This window comes from Panulirus ornatus, chromosome 43 (assembly GCF_036320965.1).
Source record: "Panulirus ornatus isolate Po-2019 chromosome 43, ASM3632096v1, whole genome shotgun sequence".
Taxonomy (NCBI): Eukaryota; Metazoa; Arthropoda; class Malacostraca; order Decapoda; family Palinuridae; genus Panulirus; species Panulirus ornatus.
Window position 1 is genome coordinate 13,865,728 of NC_092266.1, and position 26,822 is coordinate 13,892,549.

At 40.2% G+C, this 26,822-nt stretch overlaps 1 protein-coding gene across 1 annotated transcript in view; it reads right to left on the reverse strand.

Moving 5' to 3' along the window:
* LOC139762339 (bleomycin hydrolase) overlaps window positions 1–26,822 on the reverse strand; it is a 67,683-nt gene that overhangs the window by 8,686 nt on the left and 32,175 nt on the right. Inside the window, exons 8-9 of the mRNA XM_071687016.1 lie at window positions 24,057–24,283; window positions 16,422–16,542 (exon numbers count right to left, since the gene is read on the reverse strand). Coding sequence (XP_071543117.1) covers window positions 16,422–16,542; window positions 24,057–24,283 — 348 coding nt within the window. The remainder of the gene's footprint in view (window positions 1–16,421; window positions 16,543–24,056; window positions 24,284–26,822) is intronic.

A 26,822-nucleotide genomic window follows, 5' to 3' on the forward strand; every position in this document is an offset into this window, starting at 1 on the left:
ATCACCATTTCCCCTTTTGCCCCCTTCACAGATGTTCCTATTTGTTCTCTTGTTTTTTGAAAATCATTTACTTTCTTCCATAACATCTTATTATCCCTAAAACTTACTAATACTTATCCTAACTCTCATTTGCCATCTTTTTTAACCCCTCCACCTTTCTCTTGACCTCCTGCCACCTTCTCTCTTTCTCACTCTCCCTCTTCATACATATCCCAATCATTTACACTCCTTCCCTGTAAGTATCACCCAAATGCCCCTCTTTTCTTTTTCACTTGCAACTTTACTTCTTCATTCCACCACTCACTATCCTTCCTAATTGCCTCCACCTCTCACCTTTCGAATGACACATGCATCTCTCACACATGCCAGCACTGCTTCCCTAAATACCTCCCATTCCTCAACCACTCCCTTTGCTTCATTTACTCTCACCCTTTGCTATTCTACAATGATTCTCTCTAAGTATTTCATTATACAAGTCTCTCTTCCAAGCTCACTTACCATTATCTTCTTACCAACATTGTTTCTTCTTTTCCAAAATTCTCTAGATAATCTCATCCTCGCCTCCAAGAGACATCCCACCAGCTGCCCCTCTCAGCACATTTACTTATCCAATAATGCCCACAGACCATCTCCTACTCACATATGCACACTTGTTTATGTCCTTGTTAAACCAGATATTCCCAATAACTAGTTCTTTTTCACCAAATAACTCTACAAGTTGTTCACCATTTCTTCCTAACATTAAATATCCCAGACCCACTGTTATACCAATATCACATTACTCACCTTCTCGTTTAAATCATCCATCTCTAATACCCTGTCACTCACATCAAAACTGCTGACACATTCACTCATTTGTTCCCAAAACACTTGCCTCTTATGGTATTTCTTTTTATGACCAGGTGCATCTACACTAATAATCACACATCTCTCACCATCTACTTTCATTTTCACCCACACAATCCAGAAATTACTTCCTTACATTCTTTTACACAGTCAAGCAATGCCTGCTTCAGGAGTAGTGCTACTACTTCCTTAGTTCTTGTCCTCTCAGTAACACCTGACTTTATTCCTAAGACATTTCCAAAACATTCTTTTCCTTTATCCTTGAGCTTCGTTTCACTCAGGGTCAGAAGATCCAGGTTTCTTTCCACATACATATTACCTGTCTCCCCTCTCTTATGATGGTTCGACTTACAATTTTTCAACTTAACAATGGTGTGATATTGATACAAATTCAGTAGAAAAAGTATTTCGAATTGTAGTCTTTTTCTGGGCTAGCAATTCGCTATGGAGCAGCTGCGAGGTGCAACTTCCATCAGCCATGTGATCACGAGTATAATAACCGTATTAAGCATATTTTTGACTTACAACATGTTCGATTTACAATAGATTTACCAGAATGTGACCCCATCATAAGTTGGGGAAAGGCTGTCAATGGACTGAACCAGAAAATATGAAGCATCTGGGGTAAACCATGGAAAGGTCGGTGGGATCTGGATGTGGAAAGGGAGCTGTGGTTTCGGTGCATTACACAGCTAGAGACTGAGTGTGAGCGAATGTGGCCATTTACTCTCAAGTTTCTCCTTTCACACACTTTTCCAAACTCAGTTACCATATCCCTGCACTTTCTCACTCAAATCAGCCATCACAGCTGTATCATTGGCAAACAACAAATGACTCACTTCCCAGGCCATCTCATCCCCAACAGACTGCATACTCACCCTTCTCTCCAATACTCTAGCACTTATCTCCCTAACCATCCCATCCATAAATAAATCAAACAACCATGGAGACATCACACACCCCTGCAGCAGATCGACCTTCACTGGGAACCAATCACTCTCCTCTCTTCCTACTCGTACACATGCCTTACATCCTTGACAAAAACTTTTCACTCTTCTAGCAGCTTTCCTCTCATACCATATACCCTTATGACCTTCCATAAAGCATATCTATCAACCCTATCATATGCCTTCCCTAGATCCATAAATGCTACATACAAATCCATCTGTTTTTCTAAGTATTTCTCACACACATTCTTCAAAGCACTTCTGCAACCACACTACTCCTTAGCTTGGGTAAAGGGGAAGAATGGTTCGCAAAAGTCTTGGGAGTAAAGTCAGGGGTTGGTGAACGGACCAGACCTAAGGAAGGAGTAGCACTACTCCTGAAGCAGGAGCTGTGTGAGTGTGTGATAGTGTGAAAAAGTAAATTCTAGATTGATGTGGTGATTACTGGTGCTTGCACACCTGGTCATGAGAAGAAAGATCATGAGAGGCAAGTGTTTTGGGAGCAGCTGAGTAGGTGTGGCAGCAGCTTTGGTGATGGGTGATCTACATGCGATGGTGAGTAATGTGGTAGTTGAGGGTATAACTGGTATACATGGGGTATTCAGTGTTATGAATGGAAATGGTGAAGAGCTTTTGATTTGTGTGCTGAAAAAAGACTGGTGATTGCAAATACCTGGTTCAAAAAGAGATATACATAAGTATATGTATGTGAGCAGGGGAGATGGTGTTAATTGATAGGCATGTAAAAGAGAGACTTTTGGATGTTAATGTGCTGAAAGGGGCACCTGGAGGGATGTCTGGAGGCAAATATGAAGATTTGTATAGGTTTTCAAAAAAGGAAAAGAGAATGCTGGGGAGAAGAAAGTGATGAGAGCAAGTGAGCTTGGTAAGGAGACTTGTGTGAGGAAGTACTAGGAGTTACTGAGTGTAGAATGACAAAAGGTGAGAGCAAATGACGTGAGGGAAGTGGGTGAGGAATGGAAAGTGGAGAAAGTATGTAGTTTTTTTTTTACTGGGAAGTGAGTCAATTGTTGTTTGCTTTTTGCTGATGATAAGCACTGGTGGCAGATATGAATGAGAAGCTGCAGAAGCTGGCATCTGAGATTGGGAAAGTGTGTGAAAGGAGAAATTTGAGAATTAATGTGAATAAAAGTAAGATTATTATGTGTAACAGAGAAAAGAGAGGTTATATTGGGTGAAGAGAACATGGAGGAAGTGGAATGTTTTAAACATCTAGGGCTGGATATGGTAGTAAATGTTACCATGGGAGATGAAGTGAGCTATAAAGTGGGTGAGGGGTAAAGGTCTTGGATGAATTGAGCAATGTGAGGAAATGCAAAGCATGGGACTCGACAAAAATGCAAAGGATAGGGTGAATGTGTTCGAAATGAAGTATTTGAGGACAATATGTGGTGTGAGGAGGGCTGATCTAATAAGAAATGATAGACTTGGAGAGAGATGCGGAAGTGAAAGGAGAGAGTTAAAGTGGGTGTCCTAAAATCATTTGGATATATGGAGAGGATGAGTGAGGAAACGATGACTAAGAGGGTACACATATCAAAAGTGAAAGGATTAGGAAAAGGGGGAACCGAGGAGGAGGAGGATGGATAGCATGAAAGATGCTTTGAAAGCTTGGGACCTGAACAAGCAGGAGAGTGTGAGGCATGCAGGGAAAGAGATTTAGAATGATGTAGATACAGGAGACAACATTCTATCAATATGCTGAATCGGAGCATATGAAGTGATTGGGAGAGCCAAAGAAAAGTCTGAGGGACCTGGTTGTGGATAGGGAGCTCTGGCTTTGGTTCACTATACTTGACAGCTAGAAGTAGATGTGAGCAAATGTGGCCAGTTTTTCATCTGTTCCTGGTACTACTCTGCTACTGCAGGAAAACAGAGCAGATATCGTAAATATATTCAGAGGCTTTGGAATAATGTTCACTAAAGGTGAAATGAAAACAAAATCTTAAAACTAACTAATTACAGGATGAAGAGCTGTACGTGCCTTGACCTTGTATCAGTATCCTTGCCATATTTAACAGCCTTTGTACCATAAGGCTGCATCACATCACACCAAAAATTCCAAAAAAACTTGAAAAAATTTGATTAGATCATAGTTTTCTTTATATCTGCAAGTAAACATCCTGCAAATTATTCCATGACACATTATTCAATCTTGCATGTTCTGGTAGTGATAGTAAAGGAATAATGGAAAGTGTCTCAAATCTATGCTGGTTATCACTTTATTTAAAAAAAAAAATCATTACAAAAGTAAAGATATATCTTTGATCTAAACATCTCCCGATGAATTATTTTGAAATAAAAACACCATCTGTTGAGTAATATCAATGAAAATGCATTGAATTTTTGAACGTAATTGCTTAATTCAGACTTCTGATGACTGCTGTTATCACTTTATCTACTAGAAAACATCATTGCAAAAGAAGAGAATTAATTGTTCCCACCAATTATATTCCTGAGAAATAGTCTTGACTACAGACATCAATTTTTGGCCAACATCAGTAGAAAAGCCTTACAATTTCTAACCTAACTTCTAACCAAAATCCTCTGAATTTGATACCATTGTTTGACAATGATAGCATTGGATGTAACTTGACTGTGATCTGAACACCTGTGCTCACCACAGGCACCACAGATCATCAATTTATTGTTTCATATTTGGAATAAAGAAACTCTAAAACTCTTGTTGTATGGATCATGAATTTACCCTGGATTTTTTTCATACTACCTCACTACTGTGGGAAATGGCAATTTCTTTCATACTTGATTGTGCTACCTCCTAACATGGGAAACAGCAATCAAGTATGAAAAAATTTGCCATTTCCCACTTAAGCAAGGTAGTACCAGGAACAGAAGGAGAAATGGCCTCACTCATTCACAAACACACACACTCTAGCTGTTACATATGACGCACTTAAACCAGCGCCCCCATTCACAACCAGACCCCACTGACCTTTCCAAGTTTCCTTTAATCACCTTATAATCCCTGATTCAGCCCACTGACAGCACGTTGTCCCCTGTACACCATATCATTCAAATTCGCTCTATCTCTTACAAGTCTCACATCCTCTTGCATTTCATGCCCTAGCTTTCAAAGCATCTTTTACTCCATCCTCCCACCTCCTTTTTGGTTTCCCCATTTTCACTGCTCCTTCCACTTTTGACATGTATACCCCTCTTAGTCATCCTTGCTCATCCTCTCCATATGTCCACACCATTTCAGCTCGCTCTACATACCCCTAACACATCTCTCTTCCAAACTATCATCTCTTACTTGATAAACCCACCTTACACCACATACTGTCCTCAAACATTTAATTTCCAACATATTCACCCTATCTTTCACATATTTGTTTGAGGCCCATACCCCACATCCATCTCTGCCCTCAAAGACAGTGACCCCTCTTTCCACCCCCCCCTCACCCGCTTTGTCTCCTAAGGTTTTATTTGCTACTATATCTACCACTCCCAGGTATCTAAAACGTTCTACCTCCTCAAAACTCTCTCTATTCATACTCACACTCCAAACAACATCTTTTCAATGCTAAACATGATAGCCATGCTTTTATATATATTCACTACCAACTCTCTCCTGCCACCCACTCTTCCATACTTAGACACCAGCTTCTGCAGTTTTTCACTAGAATCTGCCACCAACCCCATATCATCAGCAACCAACTGCTGACTCACCTCTCAGGTTCCCCTAAGCATACTACATACCTGCTCCTCTCTTCAAGACCCATGCATTCACCTCCCTCACCACCCAATCCATTAAGAAATTATAGTCATGGTAACATCACATATCCCTGTCGAAACCTAGTTTCACCTGGAACCACTCATCCTCCCCTCTACCCACTTATACACACATCTTACTCTCTCAATAAAAACTCTTCACTGCTTCAAATAGCTTTCCTCCTACACCATTCATACACCATACTTTTGAAGCATCTATATCAACCATCATATGCCTTCTCCAGATCCATCTGTTTCTCTAAGTATTTCTCACACACTTTCTTCTGAACAAACACCTGGTCCACATATCTACTGTACTGTTGCTCCTAGTCTGATGCTCTGTGAATTCCATCATCTAAATCACCACTCATCCATACAGCTTACCAGGTACACTCAGCAAACTAATACTTCTGTAATTCAAAGACTCACCTTTGTACACCTTATCTTCATACAGTAGCACAATTCATTCATTCTGCCAATCTTCAGGCATGTCACTATGATCCATACATACACTGAAAATCCTAACTAACTAATCAACAATGAAGTCACTCCTTTCTTAACAAGGTCCAACTTCAATACCATCCAGCAACCTTGTCATATTTCACCACCTATTCTCTTTTCACTAAACCACTTTCTATGACTCCGTCAATTTGCATATCAACCTAACCCAAACACCCTACATTTGCAACCTTATCATAAAATACATTAAATAAACCTTCAAGTACTCACTCCACCTTTTCACCTCATCACTGCCTGTTATTCCTACCCCACTTGTCCCCTTCACCAAAATCCAATTTGTTTCCTTCTTTCTCTCACACTGTCAACTTCCTTCATGCATCTTCCTCTTGACTTTCTGCCACTTTCTCTTATACATCTCCCAGTCACACAATTCCTTCCCTGTAAATACTACCCATACTCTTCTCTTTTCTTTTTCACAAGCACTTTTATCATTCCACCATTCATTACTCTTTCTCACCTGCTCATTCCCCACTTTCAGCATGCCACATACTTCTCTCACACATACCACTACTGCTTCCCTAAATACCTCCCTTTACTAGACCACTCCCCTAGTTTTGCTTACTTTTACTTGTGTGCCATTCTACAATCAATCTCTTCTGGCATTTTTTCATACATACCTCTTTTTCAAATCTCACTTCCTTGTATCTTCTCACCAACATCTTTTCCTTACCTCTGAGGATCTCTACAGATCTTCACCCTCACCTTCAACAGGTAAAGACCAGACATTCCACCATTAACCCTCTCAGTACATTCACATCCAAGAGGCTTTCTCCTGTATGCCTATCAATTAGCATGTAATCCAGTAATACCTGCTTTACATCTTTCCTATTCATCCAAGTATATGTTTGAATGTCCCTCTTTTTAAACCAGGTATTTCCAGTCACCAGTTCTTTTTCAGCACACAATTTCATAAGTTGTTCAACATTTTCATTCACCTTACTGAAAACCTCATGCCTCCAGATCATATTGTTAACTGCCACATTACTCAATTTCACATTTAAATCTCCTGGTCTCTGGCATCAAAATTTACCTTCTCCCAAAATATTCACCACTCTTCATCTTTCTTCTTGTGACAGGTGTATCAGCACAAATAATTACCAAACTCTTGTATTGCACTTTTGCTTTTACCCACATCAGTCTGGAGCTCACTTATATACAATCTTTCACACATTCCAGCAACTCCTGCTTCAGCATACCACACTCACCCCTGACTTTGCCTCTAAGGCATTCCTTAACCATTCTTCCCCCTTACTTTTGAGCACTGTTCCACTCTGAGCAAGAATATCTAGGTTCCTTTTCTCAAACATACTACCTATCTATCCATTCTTCTCATCATGGTTACATTTACACACATTCAGACACCGCAGCCTGAGCCGTCGAGAAGGATGAGCACTCCTCACTTGGTTCCTTCTTCTGTTCCATCTTCTGGATACTGAACTACAAGAGGAGGATGGGTTTCTGGCCCCTGCCCCTTTTAGGTGCCATATACAACACTGAGAGAATCCATGGGTAGTATTCCTTCTCCCTATTGCGAGGGATAACATACTGGAAAATATACTCTAGTTTGCTACCATGGTGTACTTTCTTCCCAGGCCACAAGAAACTGCATGTTGCTCTCAACTCAGCTGGGTAGAAATGGAAGAGACTAAAGTGTATATCCAACTAGGAGTTTTAGAAAGCTACTGAGAATAAAGGACTAAATGCTGCTGGTGGGCATATTTTTGAAATTTTGGGATAAACAAAATCCAAGAGAATGAATGTAGGGTTATAAGTGCTGGTGATTACAAAATATATATATATATAGAAAATAATGATATGAAAGTATAACTCTATAAAGCAAATACAAGCCATAAAAGGGAAACAGACATAACCCAAGCAATATCAAAAGCTGGAGTTGTATGGTGAAAAAGAATGGCAAAAGGTGACTGTAAATGAAGCTGGGTGAGGAATGGAAGATATTTAGGGAGCAATACTGGCATGTTAGAGAAGTGTGCAGCATGCATAACGTGGAAAGTGGACAGTTGAGAAGGGTAGTGAGTGGTTGGATGATGAAGTACAGATGCAAGTGATAAAGAAAAGAGAGGTGTTCATATGAGCAGTCTTTACAGGGAAGGAGTGCTAGTGATTGGGGGATATATAAGATAAAGAAGCAGGAATTCAAGAGGAAGGTCCAGGGGGTTGAAAAAGAGAGCAAACAAGAGTTGGGGTGAGCAAGCATCAATAAGCTTCAAGGAGAATAAAATGTTTTAGGAGAATATCAGTGAAAGGGGCAAAGAAGGAAGTGGTAACAGACAGTGATGGGGAGAGGAGGAGATGGAGTGAGTATTTTCAAGAACTACTGAATGTTTTTGATGATAGATTGACAGATGCAGAGAGTTTGGGGTCTGGGCAGTATACAAAATGATAGTCATGGAAAGTGGTTTGGCGAAGATAGCAAAAGTGGTGAAAGCCTTGCATAGGATGAAGTATGGTCAGCAGGCTGGAGCAGATGGTACAGCAGCTGAAATACTTAAGGGAGGGGATAACTATGTTGCTGATTAGGTAGTTAGGATTTTCAGAGAATGTTTGGATCATGATGAGGTGCAACAACAGTGGCATAGTGCCAAAGTATAAAGACAAAGGGGACAAAGGTGAGAGTTTGAACTACTTAGGTATGTTTGCTATGTGCACCTGGAAAGTTGTGTGGGAGAGTGGTGACTGAAAAGGGTGAATGACTGTGTACAGCATCAAATTGGGGAGGAAAAATGTGGCTTCAAGAGTGGTGGAGATGTGGATCTGGTGTTTGCTTTGAAGATGGTATAAAATATACTTAATGAGAAGGATTTGTAGATGGAATTGATAGATATGGAGGAAGGATAGGACAGGGTTGAGAGAAATGCCTCGTGGAAAGTCATGTAAATATATAGTGTAAGATGACAGCCTTGTGGAAAGTCATGTAAATATATAATGTAAGATGACAGCAATTAGAAGCAGTGAGTTTTTATCATGAGTGTAAGGCATGAGTAGGTAGAGAAGATAGTAAGTGGCACCAGGTGAAGGCTGATCTGCAGCAATGGTGTGATGTTACCATGGCTGTTTGATTTGTTTGTAAGTGGGGTGGTGAGGGAGGTAAATGTAAGTTTCTTGGACAAAGGGACAAGTATGCAGTCTGTAGGAGTGAGGAGGTTTTAGAAAGTGAGTTAGTTGTTTGCTGATGGAAGCATTGATGGAAGCTTCTTGTGAGAAACTGCCAAAGCTGGTGACTGAGTTTGAGAGAGTGTGTGGCAGAAAGAAGTTGAGAGTAAAGGTTAATAAAAGTAACGTTATTAGGTTTAGTTAGGGATGAGAGTCTGAACAGAGACTTTGGAGAAAGTGAAGTGTTTTGGATCTGGAGGTGAACATGGCAGCAAGTCAAATTATGGAAGCAGAAGTGAGTCACAGGGTTGGTGTGGGGTTGCAGGTTCTGTGAGCACTGAAGAATGTGTGGAGAGGTCGCTATCTGGAAGGGCAAAAATAGTTATGTCTGATGGTATAGTACTCTAAATGATGACTTATGGAGACAATGGGCTATAAATAAGGATGTGCAGAGAAGGGTGGATATGTTGGCAATATACTGTCTGAGGATAATATGTGGTGTAAGGTGGCTTGATGGAGTAAGTAATAAAAGAAGAGAAAGGTGTGGTAATATAAAGACAGCAGGTGAGTGAGTAGAAGAGAATGGACAGAATGTGTGAGGAGAGGTTGACAAAGAGAATATATGTAACAAAAGTGGAAAGGATAAAACAAAATTGGAAAGGATAAGATGTTGGGGGTACCAAACTGGTCTTGGAGATGGATTGAAAAGTATCTCAAGAGTTTGGAGCCTAAATATGCAGAAGGGTGAAAGAAGTGTGGGGAATACAGTGAACTGAAGCAATGCGGTACACAGGTGGCAGTATGCTGTCAATGGACTGAATTAGGGCATTTAAAGCAGCCAATGTTACCAAAGAAAGGTCTACAGAGCCTGGTTGAGATGTGGTTTTGATGCATTACAAATGACAGATAGAGAATGGATGTGAGCAAATGAGGCTTTTCCTCATCTGCTCCTGCACTACCTTGCTAATGTGGGAAATGGTAAAAATTGTAAAAAGAAAAGAATGTGAAGTTAATGTTTTGGTGAATACAAAAATATGGAAGATATTGATGTGACAGTATAGGTCTATAATGCAAATACAAAACACAAATGGGGAAACAGAAATAGCCAAAGGAATATCGACAAGAATACACAAATACCATAAAGAATGATAAACTTAGAATTGAATATTTTCCAATTTACTCAGTAATCAATTACATAATTGTGACAGCCCTTCAATAGGCAAGGACAATCTAACCTGATAATAACAGACACAGTTAAACATAAGTTTCAATGTATAATTCATTTTTCACTGAAGGATGACTTTTATAATCCTGATATTCCCTATCCTACAAAAAATGGATTGAACCTGCTTAAACATTAGCCTGAATATTAAAGACAGAGTCCTGAAGAATGAAAAACTTTTCTCCAAGGTGGAACCTGGTCAACATTGAGAGATTTGAGGATAACCATTCACCATTGGTGTCAGCTTGATGTCTGTTCACAAAGAACCCTTAGCCAATCAGTGACTGCCTAACTCATGATGTTATAGCCCACTTGAAGTGGAAGTACAAGCTTCCCATGCTCCTCAGAATTGCAGGATGGTGGTGTCAGTACGCAGAACAATAACAACTGGCAATGGGGAAAGGCTTTTGAAAAGTAAAAAAAAAGGACAGGAAGGGCAAGAAAAAACAAAAAACAAAACTCACAGGACTCTGCCTCAGAGAAAAAAAGGCTTTTCATTCCTCAAAACCCACATTTTTCTCCTCAATTGGTAAACCCTATGTGTGATAAAAGTATACCCAAATGAAAGATGAGAGCACAGAGAAAAACTGTATTGCAATAACAGAAGTGCAAATTCACATGAAAAATACCTAACAAGGATACTCCCTCTCCACCAAGATCAGGATACAAGGCAATGCTTTGAATTGCCATATCTTTGCTCCTACTTTGAACATCAGGAACTTCCTTACTCTGGGGTGAAATGAAATCTCCCAGTATGGGGGTCATCTTGAATTATCATTACAGGTTGAGTTTGTTTGCAGCAAAAAAGAAATTCAAAATCATCCTTTATCAGCCAAAAATCATTAAGAGGATCAGGATGAGGATGTTAATAAGACTGGTCCTATCGGAGGCTTTATAACATTCCTGCTTCGCATCCTTACAAAATACTTTACAAAGAAGAGTTAGGAGTTATCCTCAGGCTTTTCAGCATCACACTAGACCTCTTTTCAATATCCAAAAGGCACACTTATCAAACTTACAGAATTCTAAGATATTCCAGAGCCGACTCAGAACTTGTAATAAATTCATTTAGAGAACTTCCCTAAAGCCACAGTTAAAGCCTGAAAATGGCTGCCTTGATCTCACACTTCTGCCTTTAACAGTGGTGACTAATCTGTGCACAGCCTTCACTCTAAGGGAGGTACTGGAAGAATGGAGTGATCTTCATCAGAGAATAACATCTAGGGTTAAAAACTATTCAGGTTTTAGACTAGTCTCTCCTCAACATGGCTCCTTTCCTAATACAGGAGTTAAGAAAAAACTGTTTTTATACATTTTCCAGCTGATGACACACATTGTGTTATCCAGAATCTGACAGTTATGAGATATTAGCAAAGCAGGGTGCTGCATGCTCACTCAAAATTCCCATTCAGCCTGGATGAGTGAGAACGTACCCTCCAAAATAGGCAGGCTTGAAGCTCTAGGTAGTGCATACCTTCAAATACAGCAAGTCTTGCTTCCCCCATCACCCAACCAAGAAATACTAAAACCCCTACTCGATGACCAGTGAGGCAATTAGATCTGCAAGACACACTAAGCCATTGGCCAAAGACAGGGAAAGATTTGCACTGCAGGCTATTACAGTGAAAGAGTTAGCATTACGATGCTTAAAAGATCTAGATATAGTCACCCTTCGGATAGCATCAAGGGGGATCTGATTTGTGGTGAGAGAAGAATTGTAAAAGTTTGTTGCTTGAACTTTTTAGAACACAGCCAAAAAATATCCCAATGGGGTTTAATTCAACAGACAGTTCTGCAAGGGAGGAAAATCTCTCAGAAAAGTTGTAACCTCCAACAAAACTTTGATCAGGCTTTCCTGAAAGTAATTCATGAAATAGGACTCACCCAACAAACTAGTTAAGTGTTTCCAGAATCATACACCTTTGGAAAGTCATAGAAGCCAAACACTTCAACTTCAAATAATTTCTTCTTTCAAATTATTCGCCATTTCCCGCGTTAGCGAGGTAGCGTTAAGAACAGAGGACTGGGCCTTTGAGGGAATATCCTCACCTGGCCCCCTTCTCTGTTCCTTCTTTTGGGAAAAAAAAAAAAAATGATGAGAGGGGGGGATTTCCAGCCCCCCGCTCCCTCCTCTTTTAGTTGCCTTCTACGACACGCAGGGAACACGTGGGAAGTATTCTTTCTCCCCTATCCCCAGGGACTTCAAATGATAAATTGAGAAATACATTTTACCCTCGGCTACTAAAAAACACTGAAGAATGTTCATATGAGACTGGAAATTCTCAATCTTAAAAGCTGTGAGGAAGATGCCATGAGTGAAGTCTGGTGTGCTAAAGTTTTCATGTCCAAAAGATCATGAAACATGAGTGGGCTTAGCAGCTTTTCTTCCAAGGGGAAAGCTGTGGGATTGAAAATTCCAAAGATAATGAAAACCATGTTCCTATGGTCTGATATCTAAGCTATTAGAGCACTGGGCACCTGCAAAGATAAAAAAGAACCTTGATAATGGAGATTGGAGCCTTAATTTACCTCCGTTTGGAAGAAGTTTTTCTAATAGATCCTGCAGACTCTGACTCCTTGACTGAAGTACCAGAATCCAACTCCTCTATCACAACAATAGATAGACCCCAAGATGTAGCAGTACTGTGGAGGTTTTGGCTTCAAGGTAAAGGTTCCATGTTACCTTCTGCCTTAAGTGCTACAGTCAGAACATTTTATAAGCCCTATTGTTCTGAAGTATTCCTTGAATTGAGGTATATCCACAGAAAAGGCTCCTACCTTTGGTGGACAACATACAAGACCCTCCTTTGCTATCAGAATGGGCAGCAACAAAGGGATATAGACCAACAGAATGCTGTACAGGAGCCTGATCTAAATCAGTCTTCAGCTGAGAAGAGTGAGTAGATAAGGATGTCCATAACTATGGAAAACCAAGTCCTGAAACCAAATTCCTATATTAATTGTATGCCACTTCAGGAAAAGGAAGAATTTTTGCCCCTTTTATGTTTCTTGAAGTGAAGGAATTTGGTGTAATCTGCCCTTTTCTTTGAAAAGACATTATTGTGAAAAAAGGCAATATTCAGTGTGCTTGTTGATGTGAGAGCTACTTTTTACCTCAAACAATACCACAGAAAACTTATCTTAAGGGTGGGTGGGGTGGTCTTCTGCCTTACTGGAACCGATACAGATAGTAAAAAAGAATACTTTGGACTTGATTGAAAACAAAACTGGTCCCAGAGGAATGCCAATGTCCTCTGACAAGAGAGAGGATAAAACCAGTGTTGGACTCCCAGTGACTGCTATCCAACACCTCAGTCAATGGGCAGCAAAGCCTTTTCTTTTCTTTAAATTAAAGGTGAATTGGTTCAACAAACATAAGAGTCTGTTTTCAAGTGTTGAAAAGAGATGATACATAAACCTCACAAGAACAGAGAACTCCAGTGGTTAAAGGTTAGCAAAGTCCCAGGTAAAGGCCCAGAGGAAAATAAACATTCGGAGGCAATAATAATAGTAAAATTACCTTTGTTACTATGAGATGCAGAAGCAGGATCCTCCTGGTGGACATCTTCCAAAACAGTACTCTAGCATATCACCAATAGCCTAGTCAGGACATCATACTGCAGGATGGGGGATCTATACTCGAATCCTTAGCAACAACTCATGTTTAAGAGATGCTCTCATCAATACTAAAGAAAGATCCCATCACTGTACCATTTCATATCAGGCAAGTTATACCAGCTAATTAGTAGAGAAATCAAAATGAGCACATACTGATTATTCAATAATCTAACAAAAGGCTATCACAGGAAAGTTAAAGTACTATATCACTGCCACAGTAACCAGGCCATGATGGCCTTCTGGAAGAAATCAGGCCAATTATTGTAGTCACCAACAAGATTCAGGGATATGAAAAGTGCTCTTGGTTTACACAAGATCCCTACAGTACACCATGAACTCCTAGTAAAGTTTACTGCAGGCAACACAAACAAGTAGTGATTCTGTTACCAGAACAAAACAATGGAAGGGATAAAAAGAGATCTTATGGGTAACCAGCAGTTACCAAGTGAAAGTTCTGCTAGTGTGCCAATGATGCAGCAGGTGGGCTCAAAAAATTTAAGACGTCCTCTGCTACTTTCATATCCCTACCACTGATGTGGGAATATAAGATGATCATGAATAAGAATCAAGAAATCATGACAAAGATGCCAACCCATGCATCATGATGCACTGGCTGAGCTTTGGGGAAGAAGTGTGAAGTCTGTTTCTCATCCCCCATCATGACTCATAGTGAAGAGTTGAACAGTCTGCAAATTGCTCCCAATGCCCAAGTGAGAGAGAGAGAAAAAAAAAAAAGGTTCCATGAATGAAGTTGTGAGTAAATGTGAACAACAGTAAAAGCAAGGATATTTGGCTTAGCAAGGCAGAGGGACATGTTAGTTGGGATGTTTTGAATGAAAAAAATATGGAGGAAGTGAAGTGTTTCAGATACCTGGAAATGGGTATGGCAGTGAATGGAACAATGGAAGCAGAAATGTCACAGGGTTGGTGAGGGGCAAAGATTCTGGGAGCACTGAGGAATAGGTGGAAAGAAAGGATGATATCTGGGAGGGTAAAAATGGGAATGTTTGAAGGTCTAGTAGTCCCAACATTGCTGAATGGAAGTGAGGCATAGGTTATAGATGAGAATGTGCAAAGAGTGGATGTGTTGAAAATAAAATGTAAGAGGACAATATTTGGTAAGGGAAATAGAACAATGTAATAAAAAAGGGCATGGTTAAGAGAGCTGAAGGGTGTGCAAAAATGGTTTGAACACATTGAATAAATAAGTGAAAAGAGGTTGATCAAGAGAAGGGAAAGAAAAGAAGGAAGAAACCAAAATCAAGATGGACAGATGCAATGAATAATATTTTGAGTGGTTTGGGCCTGAATATGCAGAAGGGTGAATGACAAGCATGGGATATAAAGTAATTTGGAGCAATGTGATGTACAGGGGGTAATGTGCTGTACATAGACCGAAGGAAGGTATATGAAGCAGTTGTGGAAACCAAGGAAAGGTCCCTGACACTGGTTGTGGATAGGAGGTTGTAGTTTTGGTACATTACACAAGACAGCTACAAAATGGATATCAGCGAATGAGGCCTTTTCTCAGTCTGTTCCTGGCATTATATCACTAATGTAGGAAACAGCAAACAAGGACAGAAAAAATAAATGGAAACACTCCCTTCCCCCTATCAAGCCATAGGCATATCTTGTCTACTGAACACTACCCATGGTTAATGGTAAAGCAATGTGTGGAGGTGACTGGCCAGCATCTGCCACTATGTAATAATGCATTATCCCATTGTTCATATTAAAGATGATCCATCAATGCTACTGCTTTGATTCTTACCTTTTTCTAACTCTCCTTCCTGTGACACATACACTTAAGCATCCATTAAGAAAGGATAACTGCTAATGAACAGGCAAGAGAAAACATGATCAAGTAGAGGTGGGGGCAAAGAAAATGGTCACCATCATGCTAACCAAAGGTAACTCAATGTGAGTGTAACAATTCAACAAGTTCACTACAACAACATGCACAAATAACTAACTTAGAATCGTTCAAAACACTCTCAACAATTAATGAATACCAATTCATGCAAAAAGGTGGAGAGAGAGAAGCAAAACTACCCAAACAACTGTGTTGCTACAAAGGTGATTCAGCTAATTCAAAGCAGAGGAAGGATGTAGCTTTGACTTGGGCAAGCTGGTGACATCATATTCCCAGGCTGTCAAAGATTGCCTACAGGGACATCATGAGTGAACACCTTTACTGACACCAATACAAATGATCTGTTGATGATGAAGAATACCTGTGTATTCACATCAAAAAGTAAGAGGTTAGAGGGAGCTAACCCTGTACAATCCATGTTATCTCTCATTGCACACAGGGCTCAGTGAGTGAGGAGAGAAAACTCTACAGAAATTCAAAAGATAAAATATCAGTGCTACAGTGTACTGTATGGTTCCATAGTACTTACATTAAGTGTTACTGCAGTGAATATCATAGCATGAGTCATCAAAGATTCACCATAGAGAAGACGGTCTGCTTTACTCAGCCCTAAGTTCACCTCAACCCCAAAAGCAGATTTATAATCATGACTGGAAAGAAAAATATACAATGAAATCACTAAGTCCTAGAGATTTTGCTTAACTGAATAAAGGACTATCAAAAAAGAATCAACAAAATAAAACTCTTTTACCTAGGACAGCTATATCTATAAGACATACCCCCTTCAGTATATTCTTTCCTTTTTACTGCAAGTGAATTCTCAGATTTCTGTTGTTTAAGAGAATTTAGCATAATCCTTATTTTAGCTAACACATTTGATAAGGGTATTAATACAGTTCAATCTCAAGATTTCAAAGAGCATCTTAATTTTCTAATTCTATCTATCTACAAGTCATACAAAAAATTTCACATATGTACGACAAAGATGGGATGAAAAAAAAAAGTAAGCAAACAAGACTAAGGATGATACACAAAGACAGATATCATCCCTAAATGACTTTGCAAGACATAAATATTAGTTGCATGTCATGTTTCAGTTAGTGAATATCCCCACATTAGTGCTAAAACCAGAGATGGCAGAGTCAGTGACAGACATCTTTGGAAACAGTCTCTTGGAAACATCATATATCTTTGTATGTCCAACCACAACAAATCTAAAGCACATGCATGATACTAAAATGAGTGAGTACTTTTTAGCTTAAACTGAAATTCTCTGTGCAAGCCATTAAGAACATGGTCTTGTCTATGCAGGATTTATTCTTGTCAAAGAACATCAGCTATAACTATCATCTAACAAACAAACAAGCAGCTATAATACAAAATAATCCAATACCTTTAAAGAAGCAAAAAAATTTCCTATAACTACCAAAAATCATGTCAGGATGATCTCTCTACTGCTATCCAATCCCATTCCTTGTTTGCAAAGTTTGGTATTTCCCATCCTACATCATTTAACATTTATGAAATGCTTTTATCATTCACCTCTGTTGTTTTGGTACATGTACAGTAAACATCAACAAAGGGGAAGAAGGAGGAGGAGTAACTAATATAAGCTTTTGCCATGATGGCAGGGCTAGCATGTAACACTTACTCTACATCATGCTTGATGAATAATAACGTTCCCTTCTACTACCACCTGCATCACTTAATCATCTATTCAGGGTTGTTCTGACAGTGATACCATCCACATGTCAAGTTTTCTTTTAAATGTTTCTGTTCATTGTTCTATGTACATTCTTTACTTCTCATGGTAGTATACTGAACTGTTGTTTGATCTTCCTGGCTGGGCTGTAATATATTTCTGTCCAATTATCTTTGCTAAGTACCATGGTTCTCCTGTAGATTTAATAATTCTACATCACTGCTGAGATGTTTCCAGGGTCAATATATTTTCCTTTTATAAATTCAATTTGTCATTATGCATAGATTAGAATGTCTTTATTCTTTCTAGGCTATATAATTCACTTGGGAAGTGAGTCAGTTGTTGTTCGCTGATGATACAGCGCTGGTGGCTGATTCGGGTGAGAAACTGCAGAAGCTTGTGATTGAGTTTGGTAAAGTGCGTGAAAGAAGAAAGCTGAGAGTAAATGTGAATAAGAGCAAGGTTATTAGGTACAGTAGGGTTGAGGGACAAGTTAATAGGGAGGTAAGTTTGAATGGAGAAAAACTGGGGGAAGTGAAGTGTTCTAGATATCTGGGAGTGGATTTGGCAGCAGATGAAACCATGGAAGCAGAAGTGAATCATAGGGTGGGGGAGGTGGCGAAAGTTCTGGGAGCATTGAAAAATGTGTGGAAGTTGAGAACGTTGCCTTCAAAAGCAAAAATGGGTATGTTTGAAGGAACAGAGGTTCCAACAATGATGTATGGTTGCAAGGTGTGGGCTATAGATAGAGTTGTGCGGAGGAGGGTGGATGTGCTGGAAATAAGATGTTCGAGGACAATATATGGTGTGAGGTGGTTTGATCGAGTAAGTAATGAAAGGGTAAGAGAGATGTGTGGTAATAAAAAGAGTGTGGTTGAGAGAGCAGAAGAGGGTGTTTTGAAATGGTTTGGTCACATGGAGAGAATGAGTGAGGAAAGATTGACAAAGAGGATATATGCGTCAGAGGTGGAGGGAACAAGGAGAAGTGGGAGACTAAATTGGAGGTGGACAGATGGAGTGAAAAAGATTGTGAGTGATCGGGGTCTGAACATGCAGGAAGGTGAAAGGTGTGCAAGGAATAGAGTGAATTGGAACGACATGGTATACTTGGGTCGACGTGCTGTCAATGGATTGAACCAGGGCATGTGAAGCATCTGGGGTAAACCATGGAAAGTTCTGTGGGGCCTGGATGTGGAAAGGGAGCTGTGGTTTCGGCGCATTATACATGACAGCTAGAGACTGAGTGTGAATGAATGTGGCCTTTGTTGTCTTTTCCTAGCGCTACCTCACTCACATGCTGGGGGAGGGGTTGCCATTTCATGTGTGGCGGGGTGGTGATGGGAATGAATGAGGGCAGACAGTATGAATTATGTACATGTGTATATATGTATATGTCTGTGTGTGTATATATATATGTATACTTTGAGATGTATAGGTATGTATAGTTGCGTGTGGACGTGTATGTATATACATGTGTATGTGGGTGGGTTGGGCCATTCTTTTGTCTGTTTCCTTGCGCTACCTCGCTAACGCAGGAGACAGTGGCAAAGTATATCTATTTATTATTTATTTATTCATAGTTCCAATCTTTCCAGCTTTTCATGGTAGTTCATATGTTCTGCACAGTGAATTCTGCTTGTGAAGTGTTTCAAAACTCTTCCCCCATTTTTCCTTTCCATTGTTTTTCATACATGATTGCCTTCCCTGTGATAGTGAGGTAATGCCAGGAACGGCTGAAGAAAGGCCACATTTGCTCACATCCATTCTTTAGCTATCATGTGCAATCCAGAGAAACCAAAACCAGACCCCACAGATCTTTTTATGGTTTACCCCAGCATCTTTACATGCCTTGGTTCAGTCCAATGAAAGTATGTCAACCCATGTATTCCAAGTGGTTCCAATTCACTCTACCTGGAGCACACCTTTCACCCTCCTGCACATTCAGGCCCTGATCACTCAGAATCTTTTTTACTCCATCCCTCCATCTACAATTGGTCTTCCCCTCTCCTTGTTCCCTCCAACTTCTGTCAAATGGAATCCTTTTTGTTAACCTTTCCATATTCATTCTCTCAATATGTCCTAACCATTTCAGCACATCCTCTTCAGCTATTTGTACTGTATTCTTTTTATTACCAAACCTCTCTCTACCCCTTCATTACTAAATCAATCAAACCATCTCACACCGCTCACTGTCCTCAAACATTTCATTTCCAAAACCTACACCCTCCTTTGCATGCATTCATCTATAGCCCACGAATCACATCCATATAATATTGTTGGGACGATTATAACTTCAAACATACTCACTTTTGCCCTCCTGAGCAATGATCTCTCCCTCCACATATTCTTCAATGCTGCTAGAACCTTTGCCCATTCATCCACTTATTGACTCACTTCTGCTTCTATGGTTCCATTCACTGCCATGTCCACCACTCTCAGGTATCTAAAACACTCTCCAGTTTGTCTCCATTCAAACTCACACCCCACCTAACCTGTTCCAACCCTGTTAAATCTAATAATCATAATTCTACTCACATTTATTCACAACTTCCTCATTTTGCACACTCTTCCAAACTAAATCACCAACTTCTGCAGTTACTCAATCAGATCTATTACCACTGCTGTATCATCAGCAAACAACTGATTCACTTTCCTAGCTTTCTCATCCCCTACAGACAACATACTCACACCCCACTCCTCCAAGGCTCTCACATTTATCTCCTCCACCATCCCAACCTTAAACAAGAGAAAGAACTATATGACATCACACAATCCTGCAGACCAATATTCACATGGAGCCACTCACTCTCCTCTCTTCCTACTCGTACACATGCATTACACCCTTGATACAAGACTCACTGCTTCCAGTAATTTTTCTCCCTCACCATATTTTCTTAAGGCCTTCCACTAGGCACCTCTATCCACCCTATCATATGCTTTTTCCAGATCGATAAATGCCACACACAAATCCATCCATTTCTCTAAGCATTTCTTAACATATTCTTGAAAGCAAACACCTGATCCACACATACTCCATCAATTCTGAAACCATACTGTTCCTCCCCAGTCAGATGCTCTGTACATGCCTTCATCCACTCAAGCAGTACTCTTTTATACAACTTACCAGGTGCATTCAACAAACTTATGCCTCTGTAGTTTGTACACTCACCTTATTCCCCATGCCTTTATACAATGGCATTATAAGTGCATTCCAACAATTCAGGGCACCTTACTATGATGCATACATACACTGAAAATCCTAACAAAACAATCAGTAACACAGTCATCCCATTTCTTAATAAATTCAACTGCAATACCATCCACTCCAACTGCCTTGCTGCAGTTCATCTTCTGCAAGGCTTTCACTGCACCTCTCTCAACCAAACAAATTTCTCACTTCTCATACCGCTCAACCAAAACATCCTACATCAGCCACTCTATCATCAAACACATTTAACAATCCTTCAAAATATTCACTCCATCTCCTTATCACTTCATCACTACCTGTTAACACTTCCCCTTTTGCCCCCTTCACTGATATTTCCATTTGTTCTCTTGTCTTTCACACATTACCTACCACAGTCCAAGGCATCTTTTTATTCACCCTAAAATCTAATGTTACTCTCTCATCCCAGCTCTCATTTGCCTTCTGTTTCAACCCCTACACATTCCTCCTGATATCCTGCCACTTTCTCTTATATGTCTCCAAATCATTTGCACTCCTTCCCAGTAAGTACCCAAACATATCTCTTTTCTCTTTCACTAGCAACTATACCACTTCATCCCACCACTCACTACCCCTTCTTATCTGCCTACCTTTCACATACCACATGCATTTCTTGCACATACCATCAATGATTACCTATATATCTCCCATTCCTCACCCATTCCCCTAACTTCATTTACTCTCACCTTTAGCCATTCTACACTCAATCTCTCCTAGTATCTCTTCATACAAGTCTCCTTTCCAAGCTCACTTACTCTTACCATTCTCTTTTTCCCAACATTGTGTCCTCTTTTTCAAAAACTTATATAAACCTTCACTCACAAGATAGTGACCAGACATCCCACCAGCTGCCTTTATCAGCACATTTACATTCAAAAGTCTCTCTTTTACATGCCTATCAATTAATATGTAATCTAATAATGCTCAATGACCATCTCTCCTACTCACATACATATAATTGTGTATATACCTTTTTAAACCAGGTATCCCCAATCAATAGTCTTTTGTTAGCACACAACTCCACAAACTTTTCACAATTTCCATTAATAACACTGAATACCCCATGTGCCCCAAGGATACCCTCAACTACTACATTCACCTTTGTATCTAAAGTCCCCATCACTAATACCCAGTTCTGTACATCTCACTCACTCACTCACTCAGCTGCTCCCAAAACACTCGCCTCTAGTGGTCTTTCATCTAATGGCCAGGTGCACAAGCATCAATAATCACCCATATCTTGCCATCCACTCTGTTTTACCTACATCAATCTAGAACTTACTTCCTTACACTCTATCACAGACGACCACAACTCCTGCTTCAAGTGTAGTGCAACTTCTTCTTTAGCTCTTGTCCTCCCACCAATCTCTAGTTTTATCCTAAGACATTTCCAAACAATTCTTCTCCTTTACCCTTGAGCTTTGTTTCACTCAGAGCCACAATATCTAGGTTTCTTTCCTCAAAATACCACCAATCTCTCCTCCCTTCACATCTTAGTTACAACCACACATGTTCAGACACCCCAGTCTGAGCCTTCGAGGAGGATGAGCACTTCCCGCCTGGCTCATTCTTCTGCTTCCTGTTTTAGAAACTGAAAAACAAAAAGGGGAGGGTTTCCAGCCCCTGTCTCCCACCCTTTTACTCGCCTTCTTCTGCACATAGTGAATACAGAGGTAGAATTCTCTCTTCCTACATATATCATATATATAATTATATCATATTATACTTAATCGCCATCTCCCACGTCAGCGAGGTAGTGCAAGGAAACAGATGAAAGAGTGGCCCAACCCACCCATGTACACATGTATATGCATAAATGCCCACAAACGCACATATACATACCTATACATTTCAATGTATACATACATATACATACACAGAGATGTACATATGTACATACGTGTATATTCATACTTGCTGCCTCCATCCATTTCCGTCGCCACCCCACCACACATGAAATAGCATTCCCCCTCAAGGTAGCACTAGGAAAAGACAAAAAAAGGCCACATTCGATCACACTCAGTCTCTAGCTGTCATGTGTAATGCATTGAAACCACAGCTTCCTTTCCACATCCAGGCCCCACAAAACTTTCCATGGTTTACCCCAGATGCTCCACATGCCCTGGTTCAATCCATTGACAGAACATCAACCCCAGTATACCACATCATTCCAATTCACTCTATTCCTTGCACGCCTTTCACCCTCTTGTATGTTCAGGCCCCAATTGCTCAAAATCTTTTTCACTCCATCCTTCCACCTTCAATTTGGTCTCCTGTTTCTCCTCATTCCCTCTACCTCGTTCCCTCATTTCTCATCCATGTGTATCTGTGGATCATCTTGTGTGGACAAAAGGTGTTTGCAAGGAATAAACCCCTCTCAGCACAAACATCCACTAAATAACTTCCATTCTCATATACTCCAGACACCTCCCATTTACCAACTACCTCACAAGTTTCATTACATCCCGCTTTTGCATTCATATCACCCAATATGACTACAATTCTCTCATTCCTTCATCTTTACCTCGTACAATCTTCATATTCACAGGCACATATACACACACCCATGCATACTTCACAATCCTAATCTTATTTTTCATCCCTAGTCTTGATCCATTTAATCCATACTCTGTAACACCCTCCCACACTCCTGGTGATATCAGAATTGCACATCCTTCTTTCCCTCTTTCCAAATAATTTTCACTCATTCCCATCCATATCATACCTCCTTCCATGCCCTTCCATAACTTGCATTCACCATTTCACTCCACACACCCTGCCCAAGAATATGGGTTTCCCCAGTCCTCAGCACATCCAAGTTACAACTTTTAAACTTCTCCACAAGCTCCCTCCTTTTGCTCTCACCATTCAGCCCATTTACAATCAGTGCCATCACCCTCAATCACCTGTCTCTTTCAATCCTCAGCATAACTGGTTGACTCTGGTGCCACTTCTAGGTCTTTTCTGCCACACCCTTGACAGATCACTGGTAGAGGGCAAGGAAATATGCTTCATACTAGAAGGACAGACTACTGAGGAAAGAAATATTTTCTCACATTATGAAGCACATCTGAAAACAGAGTATATATCACCAGTCACACAATACTGTGATTAAGCAGATACATAAATAAAGCAATGAAGCATCTGTTATATAAATGTTTAAGGTTTAGAAAGATAGGCGAAGGGCATGTAGCAACAGGAAAAACAAAATAAAATTAAAGTGAACGACAACTTACATGTAAGTGTCTTGAATGCCTAGTTTACCAGCAAATCTCTTGCCCACCTCACAGCCAAACCAAATAGCCTCTCCATTCTTGATGCTTTCACTACAAAGATTCATTAACGTTTCTACAGGCTGGTTATTGTAAATGGTTCGACGTCCTCCTACCATATTTCCTAAGCAGTCAACAGTGTATGCAAGTCCATATGCATTTTTAGGCCTTGGATCCGTCACTAAGCATACCTGGGAAAATCACAAAGGTATTCTATAAGCTATTTTATAATAATTAAGGAGAGTGTAAAGGTACAGTATTGACTATTTAACCAAACTGAGGAAACTGTACTAATACAGTGTTTCAATAAGAAGCTTCATTATGGGACATGGGAGTAAAATCACGAAGAGACAAGAGAAAATCAAATGAAATACTTTTAAATGAAGTAAAGAAGGAAATACATTAAGTCAATGACGATGTCATCAAGATGTTCTCATCAAAAAGACAACATGAAAAGAATGTAACTGCAGGTGACATGAATGCAAATGCTGGTATGAATAAATAGATGGTTAGGTGACATACTTTTTTCACATTCATATCCCATTTCTTGCATTAGTAAAACAGCATCAAGAATAGACGAAGAAAGGGCCTAATTTGCTTACATCCATCCTCTAGCTGTCATGTGTAATGCACCAAAACCACAGCCCCCTATCCAAAACTAGGACTCGCAGACCCTTCCCCTGGCTGCCTCATATGCCCTGGTTTAGTTCATTGATGACTGTTGGCCTTTATATACCATGTTGTACAAATTTACTCTTTACACCCTCCTGTGTGTTCAGGCCCTGTATATTCAAAATTCATTCACTCCATCTTCCTATTTCCAATTCAGTCTCCCCCTTCTCTTTGTCTCCTCCACTTCTGACATAACGTCTTTTTCAATCTCTCCTACCTCATTCTCTTCAATTCTCAATCATATCTCTCTTACTCAATCAACATCCCTCAAAAACCACACAATGTCTCTAAACATTTCATTTCCAACATATTCATCTTCCACACATTACATTAATATTCACAGTCCCTGCTTCACATCTATGTAACAATGGTGGGTCTACTTTGTCCTCCTAGATGGCGATCTCTCTCTTTTCATACATTCCTCATTACTCCCAGGAGCTTTGCCCCCTCTCTATCTCATGATTCACTTTAGTTCCCATGGTTCCATTAATTGCCATGTCCACTCCCATGTAAATAAAATATTTCACTACCTTCAAGTTCTTTCCATTCAAAGTCACATCCCTAAATAACCTGTCTCTCTCTCCAATGATAGCCTAATAACCTTACTTTTATTCACATTTACAATCAACTTTCTCCTTTCATACCCTTCCCCAAACTCAGAAACCAATTACTGCAGTTTCTCTCTTGGAATTTGCCACCTATACCATGTCATAATCATACATATATTATATCTCACTTCATCACTACCTGTTATTACCTCCCCATTTGCCCGACATACACATGTATATACATAAACGCCCACACACGCACATATACATACCTATACATTTCAACGTATACATACATATACATACATAGACATGAACATATTCATACTTGCTGCCTTCATCCATTCTCGTCACCACCCCGCCACACATGAAATGACACCCACCTTCCCCCGTGTGAGTGCGAGGTAGCACTAGGAAGAGAAAACAAAGGCCACATTCTTTCACACTCAGTCTCTAGCTGTCATGTGTAATGCACCAAAACCACAGCTCCCTTTCCACATCCAGGCCCCACAAACTTTCCATGGTTTACCCCAGACGCTTCACATGCCCTGGTTCAATCCACTGACAGCACGTCGACCCCGGTATACCACATCATTCCAATTCACTCTATTCCTTGCACGCCTTTCACCATCCTGGATGTTCAGACCCCGATCGCTCAAAATCTTTTTCACTCCATCCTTCCATCTCCATTTTGGTCACCCACTTCTCCTCATTCTCTCCACCACTGAGACATATATTCTCTTTGTCAATCTTTCCTCACTCATTCTCTTCATGTGACCAAACCATTTCAACACACCCTCTTCTGCTCTCTCAACCTCACTCTTTTTATTACCACACATCTCTCTTACCCTTTCATTACTTACTCGATCAAACTACCTCACACCACATATTGTCCTCAAACATCTGATTTCCAACACATCCACCCTCCTCCGCACAACCCTATCTATAACCTACGCCTCACATCCATATAACATTGTTGGAACCACTATTCCTTCAAACATACCCATTTTTGCTCTCCAAGATAACATTCTTGCCTTCCACACACTCTTCAATATTCCCAGAACCTTCGCCCCCTCCCCCACCCTCTGACTAACTTCCACTTCCATGGTTCCATCCACTATCCATTCCCAGATATCTAAAACACTTCACTTCCTCCAGTTTTTCTCCATTCAAACTTACCTCCCTCAACCCTACTGAACCCTACAACCTTGCTCTTATTCACATTTACTCTCAGCTTTCTTCTTTCACACACTTTACCAAACTCAGTCACCAGCTTCTGCAGTTTCTCACCTGAATCAGCCACCAGCACTGTATCATCAGTGAACAGCAATTGACTCGCTTCCCAAGCCCTCTCTTCCACAACAGACTGCATACTTGACTCTCTCTCCAAAACTCTTACATTCACCTTCCTAAAAACCCTATCCACAAACAAACTAAACAACCATGGAGACATCACGCATCCCTGCCGCAAACTGACATTCACTGGAAACCAATCACTTTCCTCTCTTCC